The sequence below is a fragment of the Musca domestica genome, unplaced genomic scaffold (assembly GCF_030504385.1).
Source record: "Musca domestica strain aabys unplaced genomic scaffold, Musca_domestica.polishedcontigs.V.1.1 16, whole genome shotgun sequence".
Classification (NCBI taxonomy): Eukaryota; Metazoa; Arthropoda; class Insecta; order Diptera; family Muscidae; genus Musca; species Musca domestica.
The window spans coordinates 14,689,963-14,715,441 of NW_026712219.1; the positions used below are offsets into that span (position 1 = coordinate 14,689,963).

The 25,479-nt window shown below is 32.8% G+C and overlaps 1 protein-coding gene across 10 annotated transcripts in view; it reads left to right on the forward strand.

Moving 5' to 3' along the window:
- Positions 1-25,479, forward strand: part of LOC101890983 (protein quiver) — a 52,496-nt gene that overhangs the window by 9,548 nt on the left and 17,469 nt on the right. For 6 of the 10 annotated variants that reach the window (XM_005176753.4, XM_059120141.1, XM_005176752.4 and 3 more), the window contains 4 exons: positions 11,793-12,152; positions 12,224-12,339; positions 15,463-15,510; positions 18,016-18,072. In XM_005176753.4, the coding sequence (XP_005176810.1) occupies positions 12,282-12,339; positions 15,463-15,510; positions 18,016-18,072 (163 nt within the window). In that variant the 5' untranslated portion in view covers positions 11,793-12,152; positions 12,224-12,281. Of the gene's footprint in view, positions 1-11,792; positions 12,153-12,223; positions 12,340-15,462; positions 15,511-18,015; positions 18,073-21,440; positions 23,318-25,479 lie in introns of those variants that run through there. The other 4 variants (XM_059120142.1, XM_059120146.1, XM_059120145.1 and 1 more) reach the window with 4 other exon arrangements.

Sequence of the window (25,479 nt, forward strand, 5' to 3'; positions counted from 1 at the left end):
GGGTATATTAGGTTTGTCATTCCGTTTGTAACACTTCGAAATACACATTTTAGACCCCACAAAGTATATATATATATATTCTTGATCAGCATAAAATTCTATGTCGATTTAGCGATGTCCGTCCTTCTATCCGTCTGTGGAAATTACTCTAGCTTCCGAACAAATTGAAGTAGATGGATAAAATTTCGCACAAATGTATGTTATATCTGCAGGACTTTTGGTATTGAAAATGGGCCATGTAGGTCCACGTTTTGGTATAGCCCTCATTTAACGCTACCTCCCGATATTCGGTATTTTGATGATTTTAGCGACATTATTTACCGGAATAGTTTCAAATTTGGTATTTGAAGTACGTAATGGATACTACAGCCTAAGACAGAAAATTGTCTGTGCAGGTCCACGTCTTCGTATAGCCCCCATATAACGGTACCTCCCGATATTCGGTATTTTGATGATTTTCAAATTTGATATTTTAAGTTCGTAATGGATATTTCAGCCTACGACAAAAAATTGTCTGTGCAGGTCCAGGTCTTCGTATAGCACCCACATAACGGTACCTCCCGATATTCGGTATTTTGATTTTATCGACATTATAGCCTATTTTTTTAAGTTTCGCATTTGAATATTGTAATGGCTTATGACAAATGATACCTACGCAGGTTCATGTCGTCGTATATAATAGCTACATTCGGTATTCTTAAGATTTTAACAGAATTTTTAATGGATTTCATTGTTTTTGAGAATTGCCAAATTCGTTCCAAATGGTGGAGGGTATTCAAAGTTAGGCCTGGCCGAACTTACAGCTTTTTTACTTGTTTTACAACAAAAATTAACAAATCGTTACACCCTAATATCTCTATGCAACTACGTATGTATGTCGGCTTGTTTGTACAACATATTACGTCCATTGTGATCTTCACACCAAAACGGTCGTGTATAAATATAGTTATTTTGAGGTTCGTCCATCTGTCTGACATGTCTATCAATAAACGACTTTGGTGTCGTCGTCGTCGTTGTCTTAACTATGTATATGCATGCGAATAAATGTGTGTTCGTGTTGTTGGTCATGTCGATGCGCTTAAGATTTTTTCTTCTACGTTATGGACTGCTACTACTGACCAAGTCAAGTGCAAATACTATTAGTAAAATATTAATAACCCAGCAAACAATATTATTTTTAAATTGCAAATAAAATTACATATTTATATTGGAAATTAGACAGATAAAATATCACAAAAGAATTAACTTGTAAATACAGGGTGGGATAAAAAAACTGCAACAAAGACAAACGTCATAACTTTTACATTTTTTTAAATTTTATTGAATGAAAGCAAACAAATTTCGGAAATTGCATCAAATTTTAGAATATCTTGTGTGTATTTTACCATGGATATAAAATATTTTTAGGTCTACTTTCATAATCTGCTGAATTTGTCCTGTAATTATTTTTTGGCATAGTTTTATTTAATCTGAAACTCCTTCGAAACATTCTGGATAATAAAACTAACATTTCTAGATAATAGAACTAACATTCCTTCAATAATTTTCTTAAAAACTCACGGATATATCATTTGAAAGCTCCTAAAATACTTAAAAAAAATAATCCACAATCTCCTTCACGATTTTTCTTAAAAAATGCACGATTATGTTATTTACAGGGTGAAATCAAAAACTGCAACATAGTCAAACGCCATAGTTTTTACATTTTTTTAAATTTTATTGAATAAAAGCAAAAAATTTCGATCGAATTAAATTTTAGAAAAAGTTTAGATTTGTTCGAATTGTTCACATTTCGCAATAATTATGGCCTTCAAACGGCTAATGAAATCTTCACACGCTGACCGAATGTTGCTCTGAGGTATTTTAGCCCATTCCCGGCAAAGCGATTGCTTGAGGTTATCAACACTTTGGTATTTTTAGTGCCAACCTTGCTTTTCAAAATACTCCAGACACAACAGTTCAACGTATTGGTATCCGGAGATTTTGGTGGCCATTGTGCGCTGGAAATGAAGCGAAGAACTTAATTTTATAACCATTCTTGGGTGGCTTGTCCTGTTGGAATGTCAAAGTCTGCGGCCAAAATGTACACCCTCCAGAATATTTTCTCGATAATATTCGGCATTTATTCAGACGCCACGGTCGATTAATACAAGCGGAGAGCGACCATCGGCGTGTTTACTTGCCAAAGAGGTCATTTGAAAATGTGCACCCTCGGTTGGTCACCAGAACTCAAGCGCCGGCCAAGGTGATGGTGTGTGTGGTGTGGGTATTTTGATGATTTTAGCGACATTATTCACCGGAATTGTTTCAAATTTGATATTTGAAGTTCCAAAGGTATAGTACAGCCTAAGACAGAAAAATCATTGTGCAGGTCCACGTCTTCATATAGCCCCCATAAACGGTACCTCCCGATATTCGGTATTTTGATTATTTAAGCGACATTATTCATCGGAATCGTTTCAAATTTGATATTTGAAGTTCCAAAGGGATAGTACAGCCAAAGACAGAAAACGGGCAATGTAGGTCCACGTGTCCGTATAGCCCCCATATAACGGTACCTCCCTATATTCGGTATTTTGATGATTTTAGCGACAGATCCAGGTCTTCGTATAGGCCCCATATATCAGTACCTCCATATATTCGATATTTTGACGAGTTTAGGTACAATACCCACCAAAATTGTTTGAGATGTCGTATTTGAACTTCGTAATTTATGCTTCAGCCTATGACAGAAAATTGTCTATGCTGGTCCAGGTCTTGGCACAGCTCCGATACGATAACGGTACCTCCGTAACGGATAACGGCACCTCCGTATATACAATATTTTGATGATTTTAGCTACATTATTCAACGTTTATTTCAAGTTTTCGAATTTGAATATTGTAATGGCTTATGACAAACAATGCCTATGTCGGTCCACGTCGTATAGTCCCCAATAAAACGGCTATATTCGGTATTTTTAAAATTTAAACAAACTTTTTTAAGGATCTTATTTCTTGAAAATTTCCAAATTTTTTCCAAATGGTGGAGGGTATTCAAAGTTCGGCCTGGCCAAACTTACTGCTTTTTAATTGTTTGAGTCTATTTTCTTTCTGTTGTCATTTTTTATTTTAATATTTGTCGAGTGGGATATTGTGGGACGCGGGTTTCGATTAAGTCGCTTCTTTACTTTTCGAACCATTTCTGCTGATGTGTTTGTTTTCTTCCGTCCACTTCCTTGACGTCGGGCTACGCTACCAGTATCACGGTAACGAGCGATAGTACGAGACACAAACGATTTATTCACATTTGAATGCTGGAGTGCTCTAACGATAGCCACTTGTGGTTTTCCAAGCAAATATAAAGAAATCTCACTATCACGTTTAAATTTCATCACGAATAACCTTTTTTCTGGAAAATTCTCAGCAAAATGCTTTTGTACACTTGTAAACAATATAATGAGCTGTCACTGGAATAATTTTAGAATTTAGCTCTCGGACGAGTGGCTTAGAAATGACAGCAGTCTGAAGTTGGTTGCAGTTTTTCCATCTTACCCTGTTCATCAAAATAAATATATCAATTTTCCTAAATGTAATATTTTTTATGCAATTATTTTTTAAATAAATCATTGTAGCATAGCAAAATCGACTGTCGATTACCCGCAAATATATTTTCTTCTAATATTTTCGTTTGATTCACATAAATGCTTCAGTGTATCTGATCTAAAACTAAAAGAAAACAAAACATACACACAATAAACAATTGGAAACTGTCTTTCATCAAACAATCAAATTTCAATCTCTTATTTGCTTTCGTTTGTTTGGTAAAAATATTGGAATGATTAAATTTAATAATTATGAAATAATCACTCTCAAATAATATCGTTTTATTTCACAAACACTTAAAATTGGGCTGAATAATGATTTTATATTAATAATACTATTAATAGTATATAATAAAACTCGCTTTATGAAATTTAAATTTACTATATGATACCCTACAAAAAAGTTTATATTGGGAATTTATGTGAAGTAGATCATGTCAACTGTGAATCTTACTTGAATGCGTATCATGGCTTTAGAGTAGTCACAATTTGGGAACTATATATAACTCTGAATCGATTTTCAACAAATTTGACTGAGGCTTTTTTATAGTATGTTTCCATTGGAAACCGAACAACGTTGTTCGCTCTCAGAATTAGGTACACGAATTAAATTAATTAACCGTATGAACGGCACGATTCGTAATTCATAGTAAAATAATTCCTTTTTTCAAAATTTTGTTTTTTGATCTTAATGGGAATTTATACTAAAATACATTAAATTCTCACTAATATGAATAGAAGAAATGATTATTTTTCTCCCAAAGATTTATTATAACATTAATTTTATAATTTTCATTCACGTCTCCAACTTTTTGCGTAAATGTTGACATTTTGAACATATTTTTGTATTTTTCTATTTTTAAATTCTGCTGCAGAGACACTTGTCAAACATTTTTTCTGCCGATACAAACATTTTGAAAATATTGCCTCTTTTGTTTCCTGTTTTCTGTGGTAATTTCAACTCGTACACAAAATGCGTACCTCGGATGAGAGAGAAAACAAAATTTACTTTCGTTTGAATGTACATACGCTATTCTACATTGTAGTTTTCATTCATAAATTTCAGTCTTCCCAAAATTTTCCAAAATTTCATTAAATTTTTCTATTTTCAATTTTTAAATGTCATAATTAATTTTTTTCGATAAATGCTCTCATTTGTTAGGGGTGGGACATATTTTTTCGTTGTTCTGAGAGTGATTTGATTTGAACAATGTACAAATATGAGTGTTCGCTCAGGAAATTTTGTGTGAAGAATTAAGTACTTTTTTCATAGTTAAGGGTCAAACAACGAATTGAGAGCGAATCAAGTGCAGTGGAAACGCCACATTACCTCTAGTACCTAATAACATTGCTGTATAGTGCATGATATGACTTCGATAACAATTATATTGAATAATACTAATTGGAGCAATAGATGTACCGGACCGTTTTTCGACAAATGAAAAAATCGGTTAAATATGAAAAAATCCATTACCGTAAAATCGTATGAAAATGTATATCGAATGTATATAAAAATCTAGGCCGATCTCGATAAATTTTTGCAGAGGTATTTTCGAGCTGTATGTGATGCCCGGTATCAAATATCGGATGAAGCATATGTATGGGAGCTATATCTGAAACGATTTTCACGCAAATTTGAAGTTCTTGCTTCTGGGCTGAATTCCGTCGGAAGTGCCAAGCTTCTGTTGATGTGGCCTAATATTAGCCATTTGGTGCCTAATAAACCTGAAATGGAATAAAAATATATGTGGGAACTATATCTAAATTTAAACCGATTGTCATAAAGTTTAATAGGGTTCGTCCTTGGACCAGGCAAATGATTTAAGGAAAATTTCATTTCAATCGGATAATAAATGCAACCTGTATTTTGTTCAAAAAATAAATGAACAGACGACGGACTGACATGCATAAATCGACTCAGAAAGTGACTCTATGAAGATGAAGAAGAAACGTTTTACTCTGATGTATTTTAGGTCTGCTGGACTTCGGGCATTGAAAATGGCCTATATAGGCCCACGTTTTGGTATAGCCTCCATATAACTGTACCGGCAGATTTAGCCACAATTTTAATCCGAATTTACTCTAAATTGTATGTATTTACTGTAAATTAAATGTAGAAAACGTCCTTGCATAGAACTGTCCATGTAGATCAAAGTTTTCGACTATACCTTTAGATATTCGGTACTTTGATGATTTGTGCCACACTTTTCACCGGAATTGTTTCAATTTTCGTATTTGGAGTTCGTAATGTAGTATGTTTCAAATTTTACGTTTATTGTGCAAAAAAATGTGTAACATCTGATCAAAGTACCCAAAATCCGTAATATGATCTCCAAAACAATTATATTCTATATAAGATATCAGAATTAAATAAATATTCAAAAATTTGTTCGAATTAGTCACCTTTGGCACGAATTATGGCCTTCAAACCCGGCGAAGCGCTTGCTTGAGGTTCACTTTGGTATTTTTTAGTGCCAATCTTGCTTTCCAAAATACTCCAGATACAATAGTCCAACGGATTGGTATCCGGACATTTTGGTGGCCACTGTACGCTGGAAATTAAGCTAGGAACCTCATTTTGTAACCATTCTTAGGTGGCGCGTGCTGAGTCCTGTTCGAATCTCCAAGGTCTGCGGACAAAATGTTTGCGTGCCCAAGGTTTTAGTACACCCTCCATAATATTTTCGCGATAATATTCGGCATTTATTCTGATACCACGGTCGATTAATACGAGCGGAGAACGACCATCGGTTGTTATGGCGGCCCACACCATCACCATGGCCGGCGCTTGAGTTCTAGTGGCCACCACGAAGGTGCACATTTTTAGCTGACCTCTTTTGCAAGTTAATACGATCATTTAGTTTGTTTATAAACTGCTGGACAACGAATGTTTTCTCATAGGAGAAAACAAAATTCGGCAGATCACCACTTTCGGCCAAGCGAAGTCCTCTGTTAACACAAAAGTTCTGCAAAGGAGACCGAGAGTGGAATTTTGACAGTTCTGGTATTGAGTGCAATTTCTTGTAGTTCTTCTTTCTATTTTGAGTATCCGCTGATTTGATTCGTTAAAAGAAAAGTTCAAAACATTTTTATTTTAGAATTTGCAAGCCTAAGTTTTTGACAATTAAATACATTTCTTTTAATTCCTTGTTTCTTTACTGTTACTGTATTTATCATGATAGAATTAAAAAGGTAACCTCGTATAATTATATGTTTACATTTTGTTCAACATAAATATCTATTGACAAGAAAAATTTATCACTCAAAAAAAAATTACAGAAAATGCAGAGATGGTTATTATTATTTGAAACGAGATTACATTGATTACATAGCCTCGCTAATTTCAATTTCAATCGAGTCGCCTTAAAGTTCTTCAATTGAAGCGTAAACACTAAATTTTTATACCGGAGAAAAAATGTAATGAGTACGTTTTCTCTTTTCTTGGTGTCGGCACAGATACGAGAACATTAACTATATCTGAAAAACATGCCACTCCTCATGCGTTAATATTTATGTTGAAATTTTGATATATTTGTCATGTATTTTCAGATCTACCAAATACCGATTTTTTCAAGAATATTACACCTAGCGTTACATCCCGTAATTCACAATTGTAATCACCCTTTCATGTTATGACCACTCCTCAACCTGATCCTCTTCGTAGTTTATTTCCCATAACAAGTACAGACGAGCGTATACGTACTAAACTATAAATTAAATAAACTTATCACTCATACGCTCTCCCTAACACACAAAAGGGTATGTTGGGTAGCCAAAAGCCATGCATTTACATTTGACAAATGTGTAGTGAGGTGTTCTCGGTGAAATTAAGTAAATAATTAGCTTATTTATGTTTTTATTTTTCACCTCAAAAAACCCACAAACAACTGCTAATTGCATTTTCTTGGAGGTTTGCATACAAATTAATAGATTTGCAACAAAGTGTAATAAATAGGACCTAACTTGCTGACATATCTCCGCTTGATTAATTTTTTAAACACCCTTGACATTAATATTTTTTGTGTCAACTTAATTTCTGCCCAATTTATATTTAAAAAAATGATTTATTAAAAAAAAATAAATAACATTGAGATCTAAATTGTGTTTGCTTTATGAAATAGCAAAATAAAAAATTCTCACATACACTTTCAAATATACATGCAAACGGGTGTACGTAAACGTTTTCCTATTTTTATCCACTATACCATACGTAAAAATAAATTTAATGACAAGCAAATATTATGACTTAATTTTATCTGAACGCTGTGATGACATTTTGTCTGTTTTATTTTTTTGTTATTAATAACTGAAATGGTTTAATTTTGTATGCAAAATTTATTTCAATGTCCATCTATTTGCATTTAGATTGTTTTGCTTTTACTTTTAAATTTTATTCCTATATTTGTATTGTATTAAAGCTTATTGGGGGAAAGGGTTTTGTTTGTATGTGTTTTTTCTGCCATAGCAGATCCAGGGGTAAGTAGCAGTAGGTCGGCTGATATGTAGACAATTTTTATTTTTGATTTTGTAATCCGAATTTATAATAAAAAATTATCATTTTAATATTTTCGTTTTAAAGTAAGGTTATTTTAGACACAACAATTAGTTAAAAATTCGAGGGTCTGCTGGCCCAAGGCAATTTTTCTTAAAATATTTAAAAACAAATATTTTATATTTGAAAATTCAGTAACCAATTAGTGTAAGACGATTTCGGGTAAGCGTAAACCACCATGTGATAACCTAAAGCACTATATCTAGAAGTAGCATATGAAATTTCAAGTTTATACCAAGGTCCAAGGTCTAGATAAGGTCGGCCAAGACAACAATTTGACAAAATATTATATTGTGAATTGACGTTCTTTGAATTTCAAAACTCAATTACTTGTTTTCATGAACCGGTCAATATTTTTTCGGGTATGTTAGAATTAAAACTAAGAAGGTAAAGTTTGGGAATCATATTTTTAACATCTTTTTTTTCCAAAACGTCGACACTTGTGTCATCTAATTTTAGCTCTACATTCATAATCTGCTCAAATCTGTTCTAAAATCTGCAGTCTTACTAAATCTGAAACTTCTTCAAAACATTAAAATTAAAACAAATATATCTTCAACAATTTTTCTTAAAAAATCCACGCTTATATCCTTGGAAATACTTTTTTGTAATAAATTTTTTCTTTGAAAATCTACGATTATTTTGTTTAAAAATTCTTGAACAATTTTCTAAAAAAATATCCCCTATTATTTGTCGAAAAATCATTAAATAGGCTTTTAAGAAAATCTCATTTTTTTGGTATAAAAGTCATTAAAAATATTTTTAAAAAATCCAGGAAAAATAATTTATTGTCCTGTAATAATATTCCTAAAAATCTACAATTATTGAGCCTGTATGTCCTTCAAAAGAAAATTAAAAAAAAAATCAGGATTCTACCTAAAATCGTGACAAATAGACTGGCTGACAGACAAGGGGAATTCACATTGAGGTCTGATAGTTCTCTAAAAAGATATTTTAAGTTAACGATTTTGTGGTATGAAATTCACGGCTTTCTTCAAAAATTGCAGTATACTTGGGCTATTAGCCTTTCAAAACACACAAAAATAAACTGTAAAATATCTATGGTTGAAAATCCACTATTCAGACATTCAACAAAAATAAAAAATATGATAAATGGACTAATAGTCCTTTAAAAATGTACCCTAAAAATCCACGATCCAGACCTTTTTAAGAACTCCTGGATAAAAGGTCTGATAGTCCCACATAATATTTGTTTAAAATTCTTGATAACTGACCATCGAAAATATATTTAAAAATTCCAGGATAAAATATCTAATAATCATTAAAAACTATTCATAGAAAATCCTACATTCAGTCCTTTAACAATATTTAAAAAATGTTAGCATAATAGGACTGGGAATAGGACATGAGAAAAACCCCACGATTCAGACTCTCAAACTTTTACTAATTCTAGTATAAGGTGACTTAGAGTCTGTCAAAAATCTACGATTCAGATATCCAAAAATATTTTTAAAAATTCCAGGATAAAAAATCTAATACTCATTAAAAACTATTCATAGAAGATCCTGAATCAGACCATTAAAATATTTTTAAAAATGTTAGAATTATAGGACATATAGAACTTCAAAAATGTTATTTAAAAATCCATGATTCACCCATAGTTCCTTTTGATGATCTGCACAGAATCACATTCTGAGTCGATTTATGCATGTCCGTCCGTCCGTCTCTCCATGTATTTTTGTAAACAAAGTACAGTTCGCATTTATTGACCTATCCAGATGAAATTTTGCACAAATCATTTGTTTGGCCCAAGGACGAACCCTATTGAAATTGGAGATAATCGGTAAAAATTTAGATATAGCTCCCATATATATCTTCGTCCGATTTGCCTTTTATTGTGCACCAAACGTGTAATATCAGTCCGAATACTATGGAATTTTGCACATACGATCAGATTGGACCTGAAAATAAGTATGCCAAATTTGATCGAAATCGGTTTAGATATAGCTATAGCTCCCATATATATTGTTCATCCGATTTGTTATTTTGGTCCTCCGCAGCCGTAATATGCACTCTGTAACAACAATATTTGGAGAAATATATCAAATACAGCTCAGAAATACATTTACTAAATTTTATCGAGATCGGTTCAGATTTGGATATAGCTCCCATATATAACTTCGTCCGATTTACCTTTGATTGTGCACCAAACGTCTAATATTTGCCCAAATTGGATGAAATTTGGCACCGAATTGGATGAAATTTGACCGAATTGAGTTTAGAAGCTAGTATGTCAAATTTGGTGAAGATCGGTTCAGATATAGCTATAGCTCCCATATATACTGTTCATCCGATTTGTCATATTTGTTACCCACAGCCGTAATATGCACTCCGTAACAACGATATTCAGGGAAATATATCAAATACAGCTCAGAAATCTTTGCCAAATTTTATCGAGATCGGTTTCGATTTGGATATAGCTCCCATATATATCTTAATCCGATTTCAAATTAATTGTGCACCAAATGGGCAATACAAGTTCTTTGAACTTTAAATTATAATTATAACATAGCGTGTATGAATGAATTCTCCCATAAAAACTTTTAATTGTTATGCGCAGCTCTACTAAATTAGCAAAGTGGTGTAGGGTATCACAAAGTCGGCCCCGCCCGACTTTAAGACTTTCTTTACTGGTTTTATTCTAGGATAAAGGGCCTTATAGTCTGTCAAAAACATTCTTGCAAAATCTATGATTCAGAATTTCATAAATTATTTTAAAAAATTTAGGAGAAAAACATTGAAGGGCCTTCAGAAGTTTTACCTTACAGGTTTTAGGTTTAGACCTTCAAATATATTTAAAAAAAATCCAGGATAAAATGACTGTTAGTCTTTCAAAAATATTTTTTTTTAATCCTCAATTTAGACCATCAAAAGTATTCTAAAAATTCTAGAATATAAGAACTAATAGTCCGTCAAAAATATTTTTCGAAAATCCACGAATCAGACCATCATATATATTTTAAAAAAATTGAAGAGAACTAATGGTCTTATCATTTGAAAACGTCCCTCATAAATATTCTTTAAAAATTCACGATTCAGATCTCAAAAATATTTCTAAAAATTCCAGGAAAAAACAACTGATAGTTCATCAAAAATATTTTTTAAAATTCAAGATTCTGGATTGCAAGTCCTTCAAAAAATACTTTTTAAGAATTCCAACATTAAATGGTTTGTACATCCTTAAGAAAATTCATTAAAGTCCACAATTCAGACCTTCAGAAATATATTTAGAAAATCCAATGTGAAAGATCTGGTAGTTCTTCAAAAAATTCCTTTAAAAATACCAAACTAATTTGATTTATGAGGGCTTCAATAATATTCTTTAAACATTCAGAAAAATAGACTCATGGTAAAATTAAGAAAGCAAAGTCATTTCAAAACATTTCTTTAATATTTCAATTTTAAATCTGGTGGCTTGTTATTATGTATAAAATTGTATTGCTATTTTATGTGTGTTTATTAGTTTTCTTTCTATATTAAATGTATATTTGTTTTAAATACATAATCTATACAAAATTATAAAAATGCAAAAATATATTTTTTGTAATATTTATCCCCCACAATTCCCTTTGTTCTTGTAACTAATATTAATGTTAAATGTTTTCTTTTGCTTTTCTTTCAATTTGTCCATTAAAGTGGCGATTACCCCCATCTGTGAAATGTGATACAAGCCAATCAAGCGGGTGATTATGACAAGACAGAATGAGTGAGGCAGAGACAAGCATCAACAGCAGCAGCAGAAGATTCAACGTTAAAAGCAACCCATTAATTGTTCAATCATAAATCGCAAACAGAAAGGAAAAAAACGACAAGAATCTCTTGATTTGGGGAAGAATTAAAATTCACCACAAAATTTGCGAAATAAACATTGAAAACGAAAAAAAATCCCAAAACAAAAGAAGAAGAAGATACATACAACAGGTACGATTTTTAACACAATTTTCTTTAGCTGAGTTGTGGAAGTTGCTTGGAAATCAATTAACAGCGTAAATTGATGTAAATATATATCTCTGTTTAAATATTTATAACATATATAAAATTAGAATTTTTATTTTTACTCTTTGTAGAAAAGAATTCAATTTAATTTGAATTAGAAAACAAAAGACCATCTCATCATCATTAAACATGGCATTTTCAATACAAAACCAATTACCGACACACAGATGGTTAATAACAATAGCAGGTAAGTTGGAATTAATTATTTATTAATTAGAATATCATAATAATGAAATAAGCAGCAACAACAAATCATTAACATTAAAACATTCATACATATACACAATTTTGGCGTTCTTATTTTGTCAGTTTCAATAAACTCATCTAAGATACACTCACACAATTCACACGATTCATGAGCGGGCAGAGAACTCTTTAAATTATATTTTCTTCAAATATGAGCTTTTTTTAGTTCTTTAAAAATACCATTAATATTCAATATTAAAGAACAATTAAAGAGTGAAACAGTATTCCGAAATTCAAAATAAATGTTTGTCATATTTACACTTACAATTTTCGGCACAACCTAACGATCTTAGAAAGCCGGTATTATTTCAATTTTTATCTATTTAAAGGTTCTATTAGACCAAATGTTTTTTACATGTGTAATGTCAAATTTTCCATACGTAGCAGTTGTACATAACGTGTGATACATGGATGACATTAAAGTTGTGACACACATAAGTACATGACATGGTAGAAGAATACAGATTGCAAACATTGACATGTCAAAAAATTTTTTTTAATATTTTTTTTTTTAAAAGAAGCACTTTTGATTTTTTGTTGTTATGATAAGCATTTTTCAACAATTTTCACAAATTTGAATAATTTTTCATTTAAAACATTCAATTTCTAAATTTATTTGACAGTTCATTGTTCCAGTAGCTGTGTCGATGCGACTACCTGTATTCTTCTACCATGGTACAAACATGCTCTTTCGATTACAGCGAACCCTATTTTCATCGGAAAACAGTAAGGAAAAGTTAAAAGTCGGGCGGGCCGACTATATGATACCCTACACCACTATGTATATTTAGTAGAGCGAAATAATTTATTTATAGTAGGTCATACCACCTATCAACATTTCGCTTTAAAGTAACAATAATTTGGCTTCAGAGGGGGAGGCGTATCCAATTCTGAATCGATTTTCTCTAAATTTTGACAGAGACATTATTATCTTTCATACCAAATAGCATTGCTATATAGTGCATGATGTCAGTTGGAGAAGGATTATATTAAAAACAATTAAAAAAGCTATAAGTTCGGCCGGGCCGAACTTGGAATACCCTACAGCATTTGGGACGAATTTGGCAATTTTCAAAAAATAAAATCCGTTAAAAATTCTGTTAAAATCTAAAAAATAAAAAACATATCGAAGTACTGTTATATGGGGGCTATAAGAAGACGTGGACCTGCACAGACAATTTTCGGTTTTCATAGGCTGTAGTATCCTTTACGAATTACAATTAAAAAATTTGAAACAATTCCGGTGAAAAATGTAGCTAAAATCAACAAAGTACCGAATATAGGGAGGTATCGTTATATGGGGGCTATACGAAGACGTGAACCTTCACAGACAATTTTCGGTTTTCATAGGCTGAAGTATCCATTGCGAACTTCAAATACCAATTTTGAAACAATTCCGATGAATAATGTCGCTAAAATCATAAAAATACCAAATATATCGGGAGGTACCGTTATGTGGGGGATATGGGAAGACGTGGATCTGTACAAACAATTTTCTGTCATAGGCTATAGTATTCATTACGAACTTCAAATAACAAATTTGAAACAATTATCATAAAATCATCAAAAAAACCGGATATCGGGAGGTACCGTTATATGGGGGTTATACCAAAACGTGGAACTACATGGCCCATTTTCAGTACCAAAAGTCATGTCAGACATAATATACATTTGATTAAAATTTTATCAATCTACTTCATTTCGTTCGGAAGCTAGAGTGATTTCCACATAGGGACAGACGGACGGACATCGTTAAATCGGCATAGAATCTTATGCTGATCAAGAATATATACTTTGTGGGGTCTAAAATGTATATTTCTAGGTGTTACAAACGGAATGACAAACTTAATATACCCTCCATATTATGGTGGAGGGTATAAAAATATATATCGGAGCAGAGTTCTACCAAATGGAAACGAACGTCCCGAAATTCACTTCATTTGGGCTGATATTAGCCATTATTTGCACAATAAACATGAATTCGGATTAAGGATATATATGGGATCGGTTAAGGAAATATATGTGAGCAGTTTGATGCACTTGCTTCTAGACTGAATTCAGTCGGATGTGCTAAAATTCAGGTCATTTGGGCTGATATTGGCCATTTGGTGCACAATTAACCCGGAATCGGTTAAAGATATTATATCCAAATCTGAACCTATCTTTATAAAGGTTGCAGAGGTATTTGTGGACTGTACCTGATTTCTGGTAACAAATATCCAAATTGGATGAAACATATATATGGAAGCTATAGCTTGCTTCTTGACTTAATTGGTCGGATGTGCCAAAATTCAGGTCATTCGACAGGGTTCGCCCTTGGACCAAACAAATATGGTTTGAAAAATTCCAACTCAATCGGATAATAAATGTGACCTGCATTTTGTTCACAAGAATGCATGGACAGACGGACTGACATGCATAAATCGACTCAAAAATTGAAAGTAACTATGGATCTGAAATCAAAAATAACTATGGGCTATCATCTTCATGTTACACAAAGACATAATACTCTTACCACTATGAGGTGTAGAGTAATATCATAAAAACAATAAAATCACAATGTAATCAAAGGATATAAAAAACATATGCAAGTGTTACCCATTTCGTCTGATAATGCCTTAATATTTAAAATTTTAATTTCGAAATACTGTGCCTCATTCGGTGCTGCTGCCTATGTGTGTGTGTTTATTATCGGAAACTAATGAACACGAATAAAACCATCTTCGCCGCCTATTCATAATCAAAATAAAATCATTTTTCAATATCATTTAAAATCGATTAAAACATCAAAGTGTAGGTGTTGAATTTTCGCCGTTTGAAAATTATTAACAATTTTTATTGCAAATTGTTTTAATAACAAAAAAACCAAAACTAACTTAATAAACTGGGTATTTAATTTTTTTATGTTTTCAAATTACAAATCGTTTTGTTTTATTATTTCATATTCTACTGTTTTTTTGTTTGTTTTCCATGTAACCAAAATAAAATTCGATGATTTCTTTCAAAACAAAAAACATTGGATTGGTTCAAAATTCTAAAATCAAAATCGATTTGAAAACAAAAGTTTTGTGCGCCTCTCTCAAATTCATCAATGCGGATAATTGTTTTCCATGTAAGTCGATATAAAACAATGCCCGCAATAAAAAATGAAATATTTGAGGTATTTGCTTGAAAATAGAGTTCCCAAAACAATAATGAAATGAAAACTATTCGAAATTGTGGATTTTTAAATATTGTTTCCTAAAAAGTAGCGGAGAAACATAGCAGGGTTTTAAGTGAAAGCCATGGTAGAAGAACACAGGTTGGTGCATCAACACTAGCGGACATTGAAATGTCAAAAATATTTTAAAATATCTGCAAAAATAAATGAATTTGAAAATATTTTCTTATACGATTCCGTTCAGAAGCTTATGATACGCGATTTACGTGATAAATTTCAATAATTTAAATAATTTTTCATTCAAAATTTAGAATTCCAAAAATGTTTTGACATCTCATTGTACCATCAGCTGTGTTGATGTGCCTATCTGTATCATTTTATCATTGTGAAAGCACCAAGCGGTGTAGGTTGACTTAGATCGATTTGGACTCATAAGTCCTCGTGTTTTTTAACGAAAAATGCAAATACATTAGAAATTTATATACATCGTGAGATGAAAAAACTGCAACCAACCTCAGACTGCTGTCATTTCCAAGCCACTCGTCCGACAGCTATAAAAATTATTCCAGTGACAGCTCATTATATTGTTTACAAGCGTACAAAAGCATTTTGGTTAAAAACTTTCCAAAAAAAAGTTATTCGTGATGAAATTCAAACGTGATAGTGTGATTTCTTTAGATTTGGCTGGAAAACCACAAGTGGCTATCGCTAGAGCACTCCACCATTTAAATGTGAATAAATCTTTTGTGTCTCGTACCATCGCTCGTTACCGTGATACTGGTGGCGTAGCCCGACGTCAAGGAAGTGGACAGAAGAAAACAGCAACATTAGCAGAAATGCTTCGAAAAGTAAAGAAGCGTCTTGATCGAAACCCGCGTCGCAGTGGCCGAAAAATGGACCGTGGGCTGAACATATCGCAATATTCTATTCGGAAAATATTGAAAAATGAGCTCGGGGTAAAGCCATTGAGATTCCAAAAAGTGCAAGAACTTACACCGCTACAGAAAGAAAATAGACTCAAAAGAGCTAAAGAGTTGCTTGGCTTGGCCGAAAGTGGTGAACTGCCGAATTTGGTTTTCTCCGATGAGAAAACATTCCTTGTCCGACAGTTTGTAAACGAACAAAATGATCGTTTTTACTTGCCCAAGAGGTCAGCTGAAAATGTCCACATTTGGTTGGCCACCAGAACTCAAGCGCCGGCCATGATGTTTGTGTGGGCCACCATAACAGCCGATGGTCACTCTCTGCTCATATTAATCGACCGTGGCATCAGAATAAATGCCGAATTTTATCGCGAAAATATTCTGGAGGGTGTATTAAAGCATTGGGCACGCAAACATTTTGGCCGCAGACCTTGGGCATTCCAACAGGACTCAGCATCATCGCACTCACGCGCCATCCAAGAATGGTTACAAAATGGGGTTCCTCGCTTCATTTCCAGCGAACAATGTCCACCAAAATCTCCGGATACCAATCCGTTGGACTATTGTGTCTGGAGGATTTTGGAACGCAAGGTTGGCACTAAAATATTCCAAAGTGTCGATCACCTCAAGCAAGCGCTTCGCCGGGAATGGGCCAAAATACCGCAGAGCAACATTCGGGCAGGCCATAATTCGTGCCAAAGGTGACTACTTTCATAATCTACAAGGTTTTTCCTACAATCCTTTTTTGTGTTGCATTTGTATGTAAACGTGCTCTTAGCAATGCCCGTCTGTCCAAAAATAAATTGAAATTTCGCACTGACATTGACATTATTCTTAGGATGTTTAGTACTGAAAACAAAGTAAATCGGACCTGATTTTCGGAATTTCAAATGTTTCGATCCCAATTTCCAAACAAATCATTTGAAAATTTCCCTTATGTTCTCATTTCACTCAACTGGGAACTCTATCAAAAAGCAAAAACATTAAATTAGATACGTTTTTATTTTGTAATTTCAAATTAACCCATTTTGTCTAACAAAGCAAAAATTTATGAAAAAAAATACACTGCTAATTCGTTAATCCTCAATGTAAAAAGTTGTCTATAATTGATTTGTTTATTTGTTGTTAAATTATTATTATTATTTTATGAATTAAAAAAGTAGCACAATTTGAGAAAAGAATTGAATTGTACCCAATATACATTGGACTATAATATAAATATTGTACAGAATATGGAATTGTTAATAATTTTTTGGAAACTAGGTTTAGCATTTTTGGAAACCCAATTTTAAGGTAGTCATAATTCCTTCCTTGTAAAAAGAATATCAAATGCCAAAGTAAAATCCTTGTAGGTATTTCTGGAATTAGTAAAGAAAACATTTGTCCATTAAATTTCTCTTTTTATGTAAACTCTTTCTCTCTCTCATACAATCACCCCGTTCTCTCTCTATAAACAGTTTTGGTCATTGTATTGTTGTTCGTTTGTTTTTTTTTTTTCTCCGTCTTCTTCTACACTACTCTCTTTCTATTGCAGCCTTATTTGGAGTTATATTATTCGCTTGGGTTCCACAAGTGTCAGCTGAATGTCAAAGTATGAATTTTATTGAAAATTTTTCTACTTAACGATTTTTAGCTCATCCCAACAAACATTTTGTTTTTTTATTAAATCAATTGGTAATCAAATCAAATCAAAGTTTAAATCATTCATTATTTTATATCAAAACAAACAAACAAAAAGCAACCCCACTCTCTTTTTGTTGTTTCATGATGTTTTTTCTTTACATGTATAACCAAAAACTAATTAAACAATTTAAATAGTTTTCAATTTTTTGATGTTAATTAAAACCAGAAAAATATAATAAAAAACAGAGTTTGTGAAAATAAGAAAAAAAGAGAAGAAAGAATACAAAAAAATAATTGAATGAGGTTTTTCTTATTTTTCTATAATTTGCCAAGCATTTTATGAATAACAATTTTTATAAAAAAAAAATCATGCATTTGAATTTACAACTTTCCAAAAACAAATACAGGTTTCAGCTTTTGTAATTCCAACATGAAATTATAATAAAAAAATACAACAATATGTTTTCATTTCAAGCCCTTCTTTTTTACCCTGCTTTCAATGGCTATCACTGTACCTTTTTCTTTATCCAAAACAATATCCAAACCAATATCTATTGTAATATATTTAAAAATCAAACATACATTTGCCCCCTCGTGTTCTTCTTAGTGTAGAAATGTAGTTTCAGTGACGAGTTTGTTATGTTATAGAACGTTTGCATTGTGGTTTCGAAATTATAATTTTATTTAAATATCAACTCTACATAAACACGAAAGTTCGATGATAATGAAAAAAAATTTAAAATCGGTTCTATTTTAATTTAAAAAGCTAAAAGAACTTTAATTTAACCACGAGCAAAGAAATTCACACACAAATTTTCAGCCAAGTTAGTTGTAATAATTGATCAATCACAATAAATTTGACTATGAACAACATAATTTAAGTTTATTGTGAATTATTAACTAACCGTGGTAATCGCTTCAAAAGGTTTGTATGTAAACATGCTATAAATCCGTATAGATGTTCACAAAAAAGTGTGTTTTCTGGGAACAAAGAGGGTTGAGGAAAAGATAAACATTTAACTTTTTCTTCGGGCCTTCCTCTCTGCCTTTCAAAAACTCGCTTTTTTCTGTCACGCTTCATATCCCAGAATTCAAATTAAAAGTATGTTTACATACAGAAAGTTTATCTGGGTAAATGCTCATAACTGACCAATCACATAAATTTGACAATGTGAAATTAATTGTATTTGGACAATAATTACGGTTAACGCGGGTAAAGATTTTTTATATAAACGTGCTATAAAAGTATATTAAAATACAAAACTTTATTCGGGTTAATGCTGATAATTGAACAATCAAAATAAGTCTGACTTAATTAAGACGTTTTATATAAATTTGGTATTTCTCAATTTTTTCATTGTTATCAAGTTTTCGTGCATAAATTGTTTATACACTGTATTTTGAAGCATGCTGGCCATTATCAACCTACACCAGGCATGAGCTTCCATATGCTATAATTTTGATCTTTGGAACTTATAAAAAAAATAATTGGGTATAGAAGACATACGTGTGTATTTTAACCCTTAAAAGACAAATTTCTAACAATTTGTCCCGGTTAACAGTGGTAATTGACAAATCACAATAGTGATATTTATATCGAGGTCTATGTAAGGTCGGCCAAGAAGACTACTTTTGACAACGATTCATGGTAGAAGAATACAGGTAGTCGCTTCGACACAGCTGCTGGGACAATGAACTGTCAAACCGATTTTGGAATTGAAAATGTTGAATGAAAAATTATTAAAATTTGTAAAAATTGTTGAGAAATGCATATTGTAAAAACCTCCGATTTGCCTCGTATAAGAAAAAATATAAAAATGTACTTATTTTAGACAAAAATTATTTTAAAATTTTGACATATCAATGTTCGCAAGCGTTGATGCATCTACCTATATTCTTCTACCATGCAACGATTCGACAAAAAATTAGTAGTTTTGCACTATTGTGATTTGACTCTCTGAGTTTTAAACCACAATTACCGCCGTAACAAGGTGTTCCTGCAAATATTAAAAAACAGATTTAAGATTTGTTTACACTTTATTGGCTGTTGGTTTTTTTGTGATTTCAATCACAATAATACATTTTAATATTACATTTGGTAGTCAGCTGGCTTAAAAGGGGGCCATTATAGCCGGGCCACGATTAGCGAGAAGAAAAAACGTAAAAAAGGGTTCACAATTTTCGATTTTGGAAAAAATATCGCAATTTGTGATCCCTTGAAACAATGTTGCCATACCGTAATTTAACACCTTCATCGAAATTAATGCGTTGGTTTTGTTTATTTTTCTTTTTTTTCTTCAATTTTCAAATTTTGGGATTCCACAATATTGAATCTAATTGGTAGGACAATACAGTTTTATCCCAATATTGTACAACGTGTTACCCATTAACATCGCAAGTATGCATTTATTTTGCAACCGAATTTGAAGCAATTTCAAATTATTGCATTTTTTATTAAATCCCAACATGGTAGAAGAATATAGGTAGATGCACCAACGCTTGGAAAAATTAATATGTCAAGAAATTTAATATTTTTTGCCAAAAATATGTAGATTTTAAAATGTTTTCTTAAACGATGCAATCTGCAGTTGTAAAAATATGCATTTTCAACAATTTTTACAAATTTCAATAATTTTTCATTCAATATTTTAAATTCCAAAATCAATTTGAAAGTTCATAGTCCCAGCAGCTGTGTCGATGCGACTACCTGTATTCTTCTACCATGTTTCTTTCTCGTGCGCAGAAAGTGGTTGCTTTTGATTGGGATCCGAAACCTAGTGAACCCTACAACATACCAGACGTGCTGTTTTAAGTTTCTATTAAAAATTATTTAAAAAAAGATAGAATCATAAGAAAAAGACCTCCAAATTGCATAATTTTGCAATGGAGGATCCCGATTCTCTTCCCCCCGACATGGAGTTTGATGTCACGGAAGAGATCGCATCAACCTCCAAACAATTGCCGGCTTTTGCAAACTCCACTAGTATGCAAGAAAACAAGACAAAACAGAACGAACGCAAGAGACTGCGCCTAGAAAGTGCAATATCATCAATAAATGTATCGGATCTGGCTGAGAAATTAACCAACTACAACCCGCAGGACCAAAACAAATTTGGCATTTTGGGGGCATTGGCAGACATTGACATTTCCACACCTGTCAGCAATCCGACCACAACCAAAATCAATGTTCCTCCAAAACCAAAAATCTCTTGGTGCCCACCGATTTTTACATACAATGTCAACATAAACTCTCTAGTAGAGTCATTACGTGCCGCATCCCCACAGTGCAATTTTAAAATTAAAAATATAAATAAAAACAAAAGTAAGTTGTACTTTGCCGATTCTAAAGTTCATACCTCAATGATGGATCTTTTAAAGTCAAAAAATATTCAGTCATACTCTTTCACACCCAAGGATCAAAAGCAGACATCCCTGATAATCCGAAACCTCTTCTCTCTAACTGAACCAGAGGCAATTAAAAACGAACTAGATCAGTTAGTTCCTGAAACAGTGGCCAGTGTCTCAAAATTTAGAACACCGACATCAATTAAAAACAACACTGATACGGGTCTTTTCTTAGTTTGCTTATTGCCAGGAAAGAAGTTTGGCGAAATTTCACATATTCGCCAACTGCAATACCAATCCATAATCTGGGAGAAACCCAAAAAAAGGGATACCTTCGTCCAATGCCGAAGATGTCAAGGGCACGGACATATAGCACGTAATTGCAATTGCTCTTACAGATGCGTTAAATGTAAAGACAAACATCTTCCTGGAGAATGTAAAAGGTCCAAGACAGACACCTCGGAACCTTACTGTGTTAATTGCGAAAAAACAGGCCATCCCGCCAACTGGCGAGGATGTCCCTCCTATAAAAAATATGCCTCCGACAGGAAAAAAAAGATGGCAGTAGCATTAGAAAACAGAGCTCTAGCTCAAAACAATGTATCTAAAGCATTAAACACATCCAAATATTCACCGGAAAAAACTTTTTCAAACTTATTTAAAAGTGTCACATCTATTCCCCAAGATTCAACCAAAAAACCACAAATAATTCAAGACTTCCTTAAGTTAGCAAATCTTTTTTTGGAACCTGAAGAGCTGACCTTAGAGCAAGAAATTCAAATATTCCTAACAGAATATAAAAACTTGTCAAAAACCGAAGCAAAAAAACAATTTTTAATGCTTCTTAATAAAGTTAAATTGAATTATGGACCATAGATCACTAAAATTTCTTACTTTCAATGTACGATCCCTTGTGGATAGAAGTCGACAAATAGAATTAAAAAACACACTACTTCACAATAACATCGATATAGCATTCATCCAGGAATGTCATCTCAGATCCAACATGCGTGTCAAAATAAGTGGATACACTTTTGTCTACGATAATTCTCCCACTGGAGTTGCAATTTTCATCAAGGACTCAATTCAATTCAAGAGAGTTTCCGTTCCGGCCACTGGCATTAATACGACACTTATAGAAATCTCATCTAACAATTCAACAAAAAAATACCTTCTGGGATCGGTATATATCCCGTGCAGTTATCCTGTACAGCGCCTCGATCTTGATCTGAATACATTACTTCAGTTATCTAGCAACTTTGATGGTTTCATCTTTGGAGGGGACTTAAACTCCAAAAGTCCAACATGGGGCGACTCCTACGAAAACTCAAATGGAAGAGTCTTGAGGTCCTGGTTATCAGATAATTCTATGGATGTCATCAGGATATGCGATACTAGCCCATCGTATCCAAGTGGTACCTCTTACCTGGATCATTTCCTACTCAGCAACCATTTAATCAACAGTAGAAATCCTAACTATACTATATCCACTAGACCCACTTTCTCGGATCATTTCCCCATTAAGTTAGACCTAAAACTTGATCATTTAAACATCGATTTGACGCCTCCGCAATTCTTCATATCTTATAAAAACACTAATTGGCATAACTTTCGTCAGGACATAGACGTTATCTCACGTCAAATAATGCCTTCCATCAATAGGAACCTGACCAATGACGAGATTGATACCACTCTAAACGGTTTTAAGAGTCATTTTTCCAACATCCATGAAATACACTCCGAAAAATTTAAAATAGAGGATAGGAGCCTACCATACTCGGACAAAATCAAGAAAATCCTACAAATTAAACATCAATGGCAACGAAATCTCAAAAAAATCTTCCATCGTTCAGGCAACAGGACAAGCCGTGAGTACTCCATTCTTTCTAATCAAATTCAGCTCTTGAAAATAATAATAAAGGAGCTAGTCAAAATAGAAACAGCCCAAATATTTAATGATAGATTGCAAAAAATCAAACCTAGTCCGTCCGCCTTTAAAGAAATACACCGATTTACAGGAAGCAATAAATCATCTTTCTGCCGTCAGATCAACCATGCTAACAACACTATTACAAACAGTAACGAGATTGCAGATCATTTTAAGAATTTTTATTCCACCATATTTGAAGGCTCAACAACACTTCCTGCCTCAGATGAGCATAATTCTACGCTATTAACATGTATCAACTCAACACCAACTCATATATATTCATTCGATGAAAATTTTAATTCTCTCCACAATCCAGACACATACCACTTTACTTCATCTGAAAATATAAAAAACATTATTTTCAACATCAATTCAAAAAAATCTAGCGGCCCTGATGAAATCTCAAACTTTATAATCAAGAGATTTCCAGAATCCACAATTAATTTACTCACGTGCCTTTTCAATAATTGCATTAACAACGGATACTTTCCCAAACAATGGAAAGTTGCCAAAATCATACCCATCAAGAAGAAAACAACAAATTGCAACGTTGATGACTTTCGCCCAATTTCCCTTTTGTCAAATATTGGTAAAATACTGGAAGTAGTGCTGAAAGAAAAATTAAACAATGAATTAACTATTGATCCAATATCAAACTACCAATTTGGCTTCAAATCTGGACATTCCACTCAGCACGCACTTCTCAAGTTTCATAACGACGTAACAACAAACTTAAGGAGTCAATCATGCACAGTTGCAATATCATTGGATATACAAAAAGCGTTTGACTCAGTGTCTCACCTCGGTATTTTGTTCAAATTAATTCAACTTGGAGTAGATCCATTTATTATAAAAATGCTAAAGAGTTTCTTCAATTCTCGTAAATTTATGGTTCAGATCCGGAATACATCATCATCCTTGGGCCACGTAAATAGCGGCGTTCCTCAAGGTAGTATCTTGGCACCATACCTTTTTAACCTGTTTCTTCATGACTTTCCACACATGTATCAACATTCCAAAGCAATCCTGTATGCAGATGACTGCATAGTCTACGCACATAATCCTTCGCCAGTCATTGCCCTGAGTGTTGCTTCAGAACACCTACACATAATCAACAACTTTTATAAACAATGGGGTATTAAAATAAATGCCGCTAAATCGGTAGCCATATGCATACGTAATGCGTCGGGCAAATGCCCACGAAAAGTTGTACCAGAAAGCAAGCAATTAAAATTGTCTTTAGAAGGAGTAGAAATTCCTTTCAGCACATCCTTAAAGTACCTTGGTGTAACATTCAATCATCTCCTAAAATTCAACGACCATGCTCGTTCCATCATGCAAAAAGTTAAAGGTATATTAGCGAGTTTTTCAAACATCCTTAACAGCAATTATTTACCTCAAAACACCAAGCTGCTCCTATATAAGGTGGCAATTAGATCTATCCTAACATACGCGTTTCCAATCTGGTTTCCTATTTCCCCAATAGTTGCCAACGAATTGGAAATCCTGGAAAGAAAGGTCTTAAGAAAATGCACAAACAAATATTATCAATCTCATCACAAAAAATTCTCCAATACTTACATATACAAAATCTCTAACGTTGTGCCATTTTGTAAGTACGCCCAACAACTTCAAAGGAAGTTTGTAGAGAAATTGGCTACTCACGAAAACCATATTGTAAGCGAAATCCACGAAATCGAGAAAAATATATCCTGGTCAGATTCGTCATATCTGTCTACAGTGGGTATTCTCAACGAACCTACTGAAGATGTCGCAGATGACTATACCTTACCACGCTTCTACATTAAATCAGTACCTGGAACCCACAGAGGTTAATCAGTAAAATTAGTTAATTATAATAATTCATTATTTGTTACAAAATATATACACTTTTACTTTTAAGCAGCCTATACTGTAGATCTCTCTTTATGAGAATTCGATTTATTAGCTGAAAACTTACTGTGATATTCAAAGAATAAGAAATTTTTATGTATAATTACACATTCTGTGTAAGAGCACTGACTGTCACTCCGTTTTGATGTCATATTTTGTTAACTAGTTTTAAGATTTTGTTAATTATTTATTTATTATACACAGTCA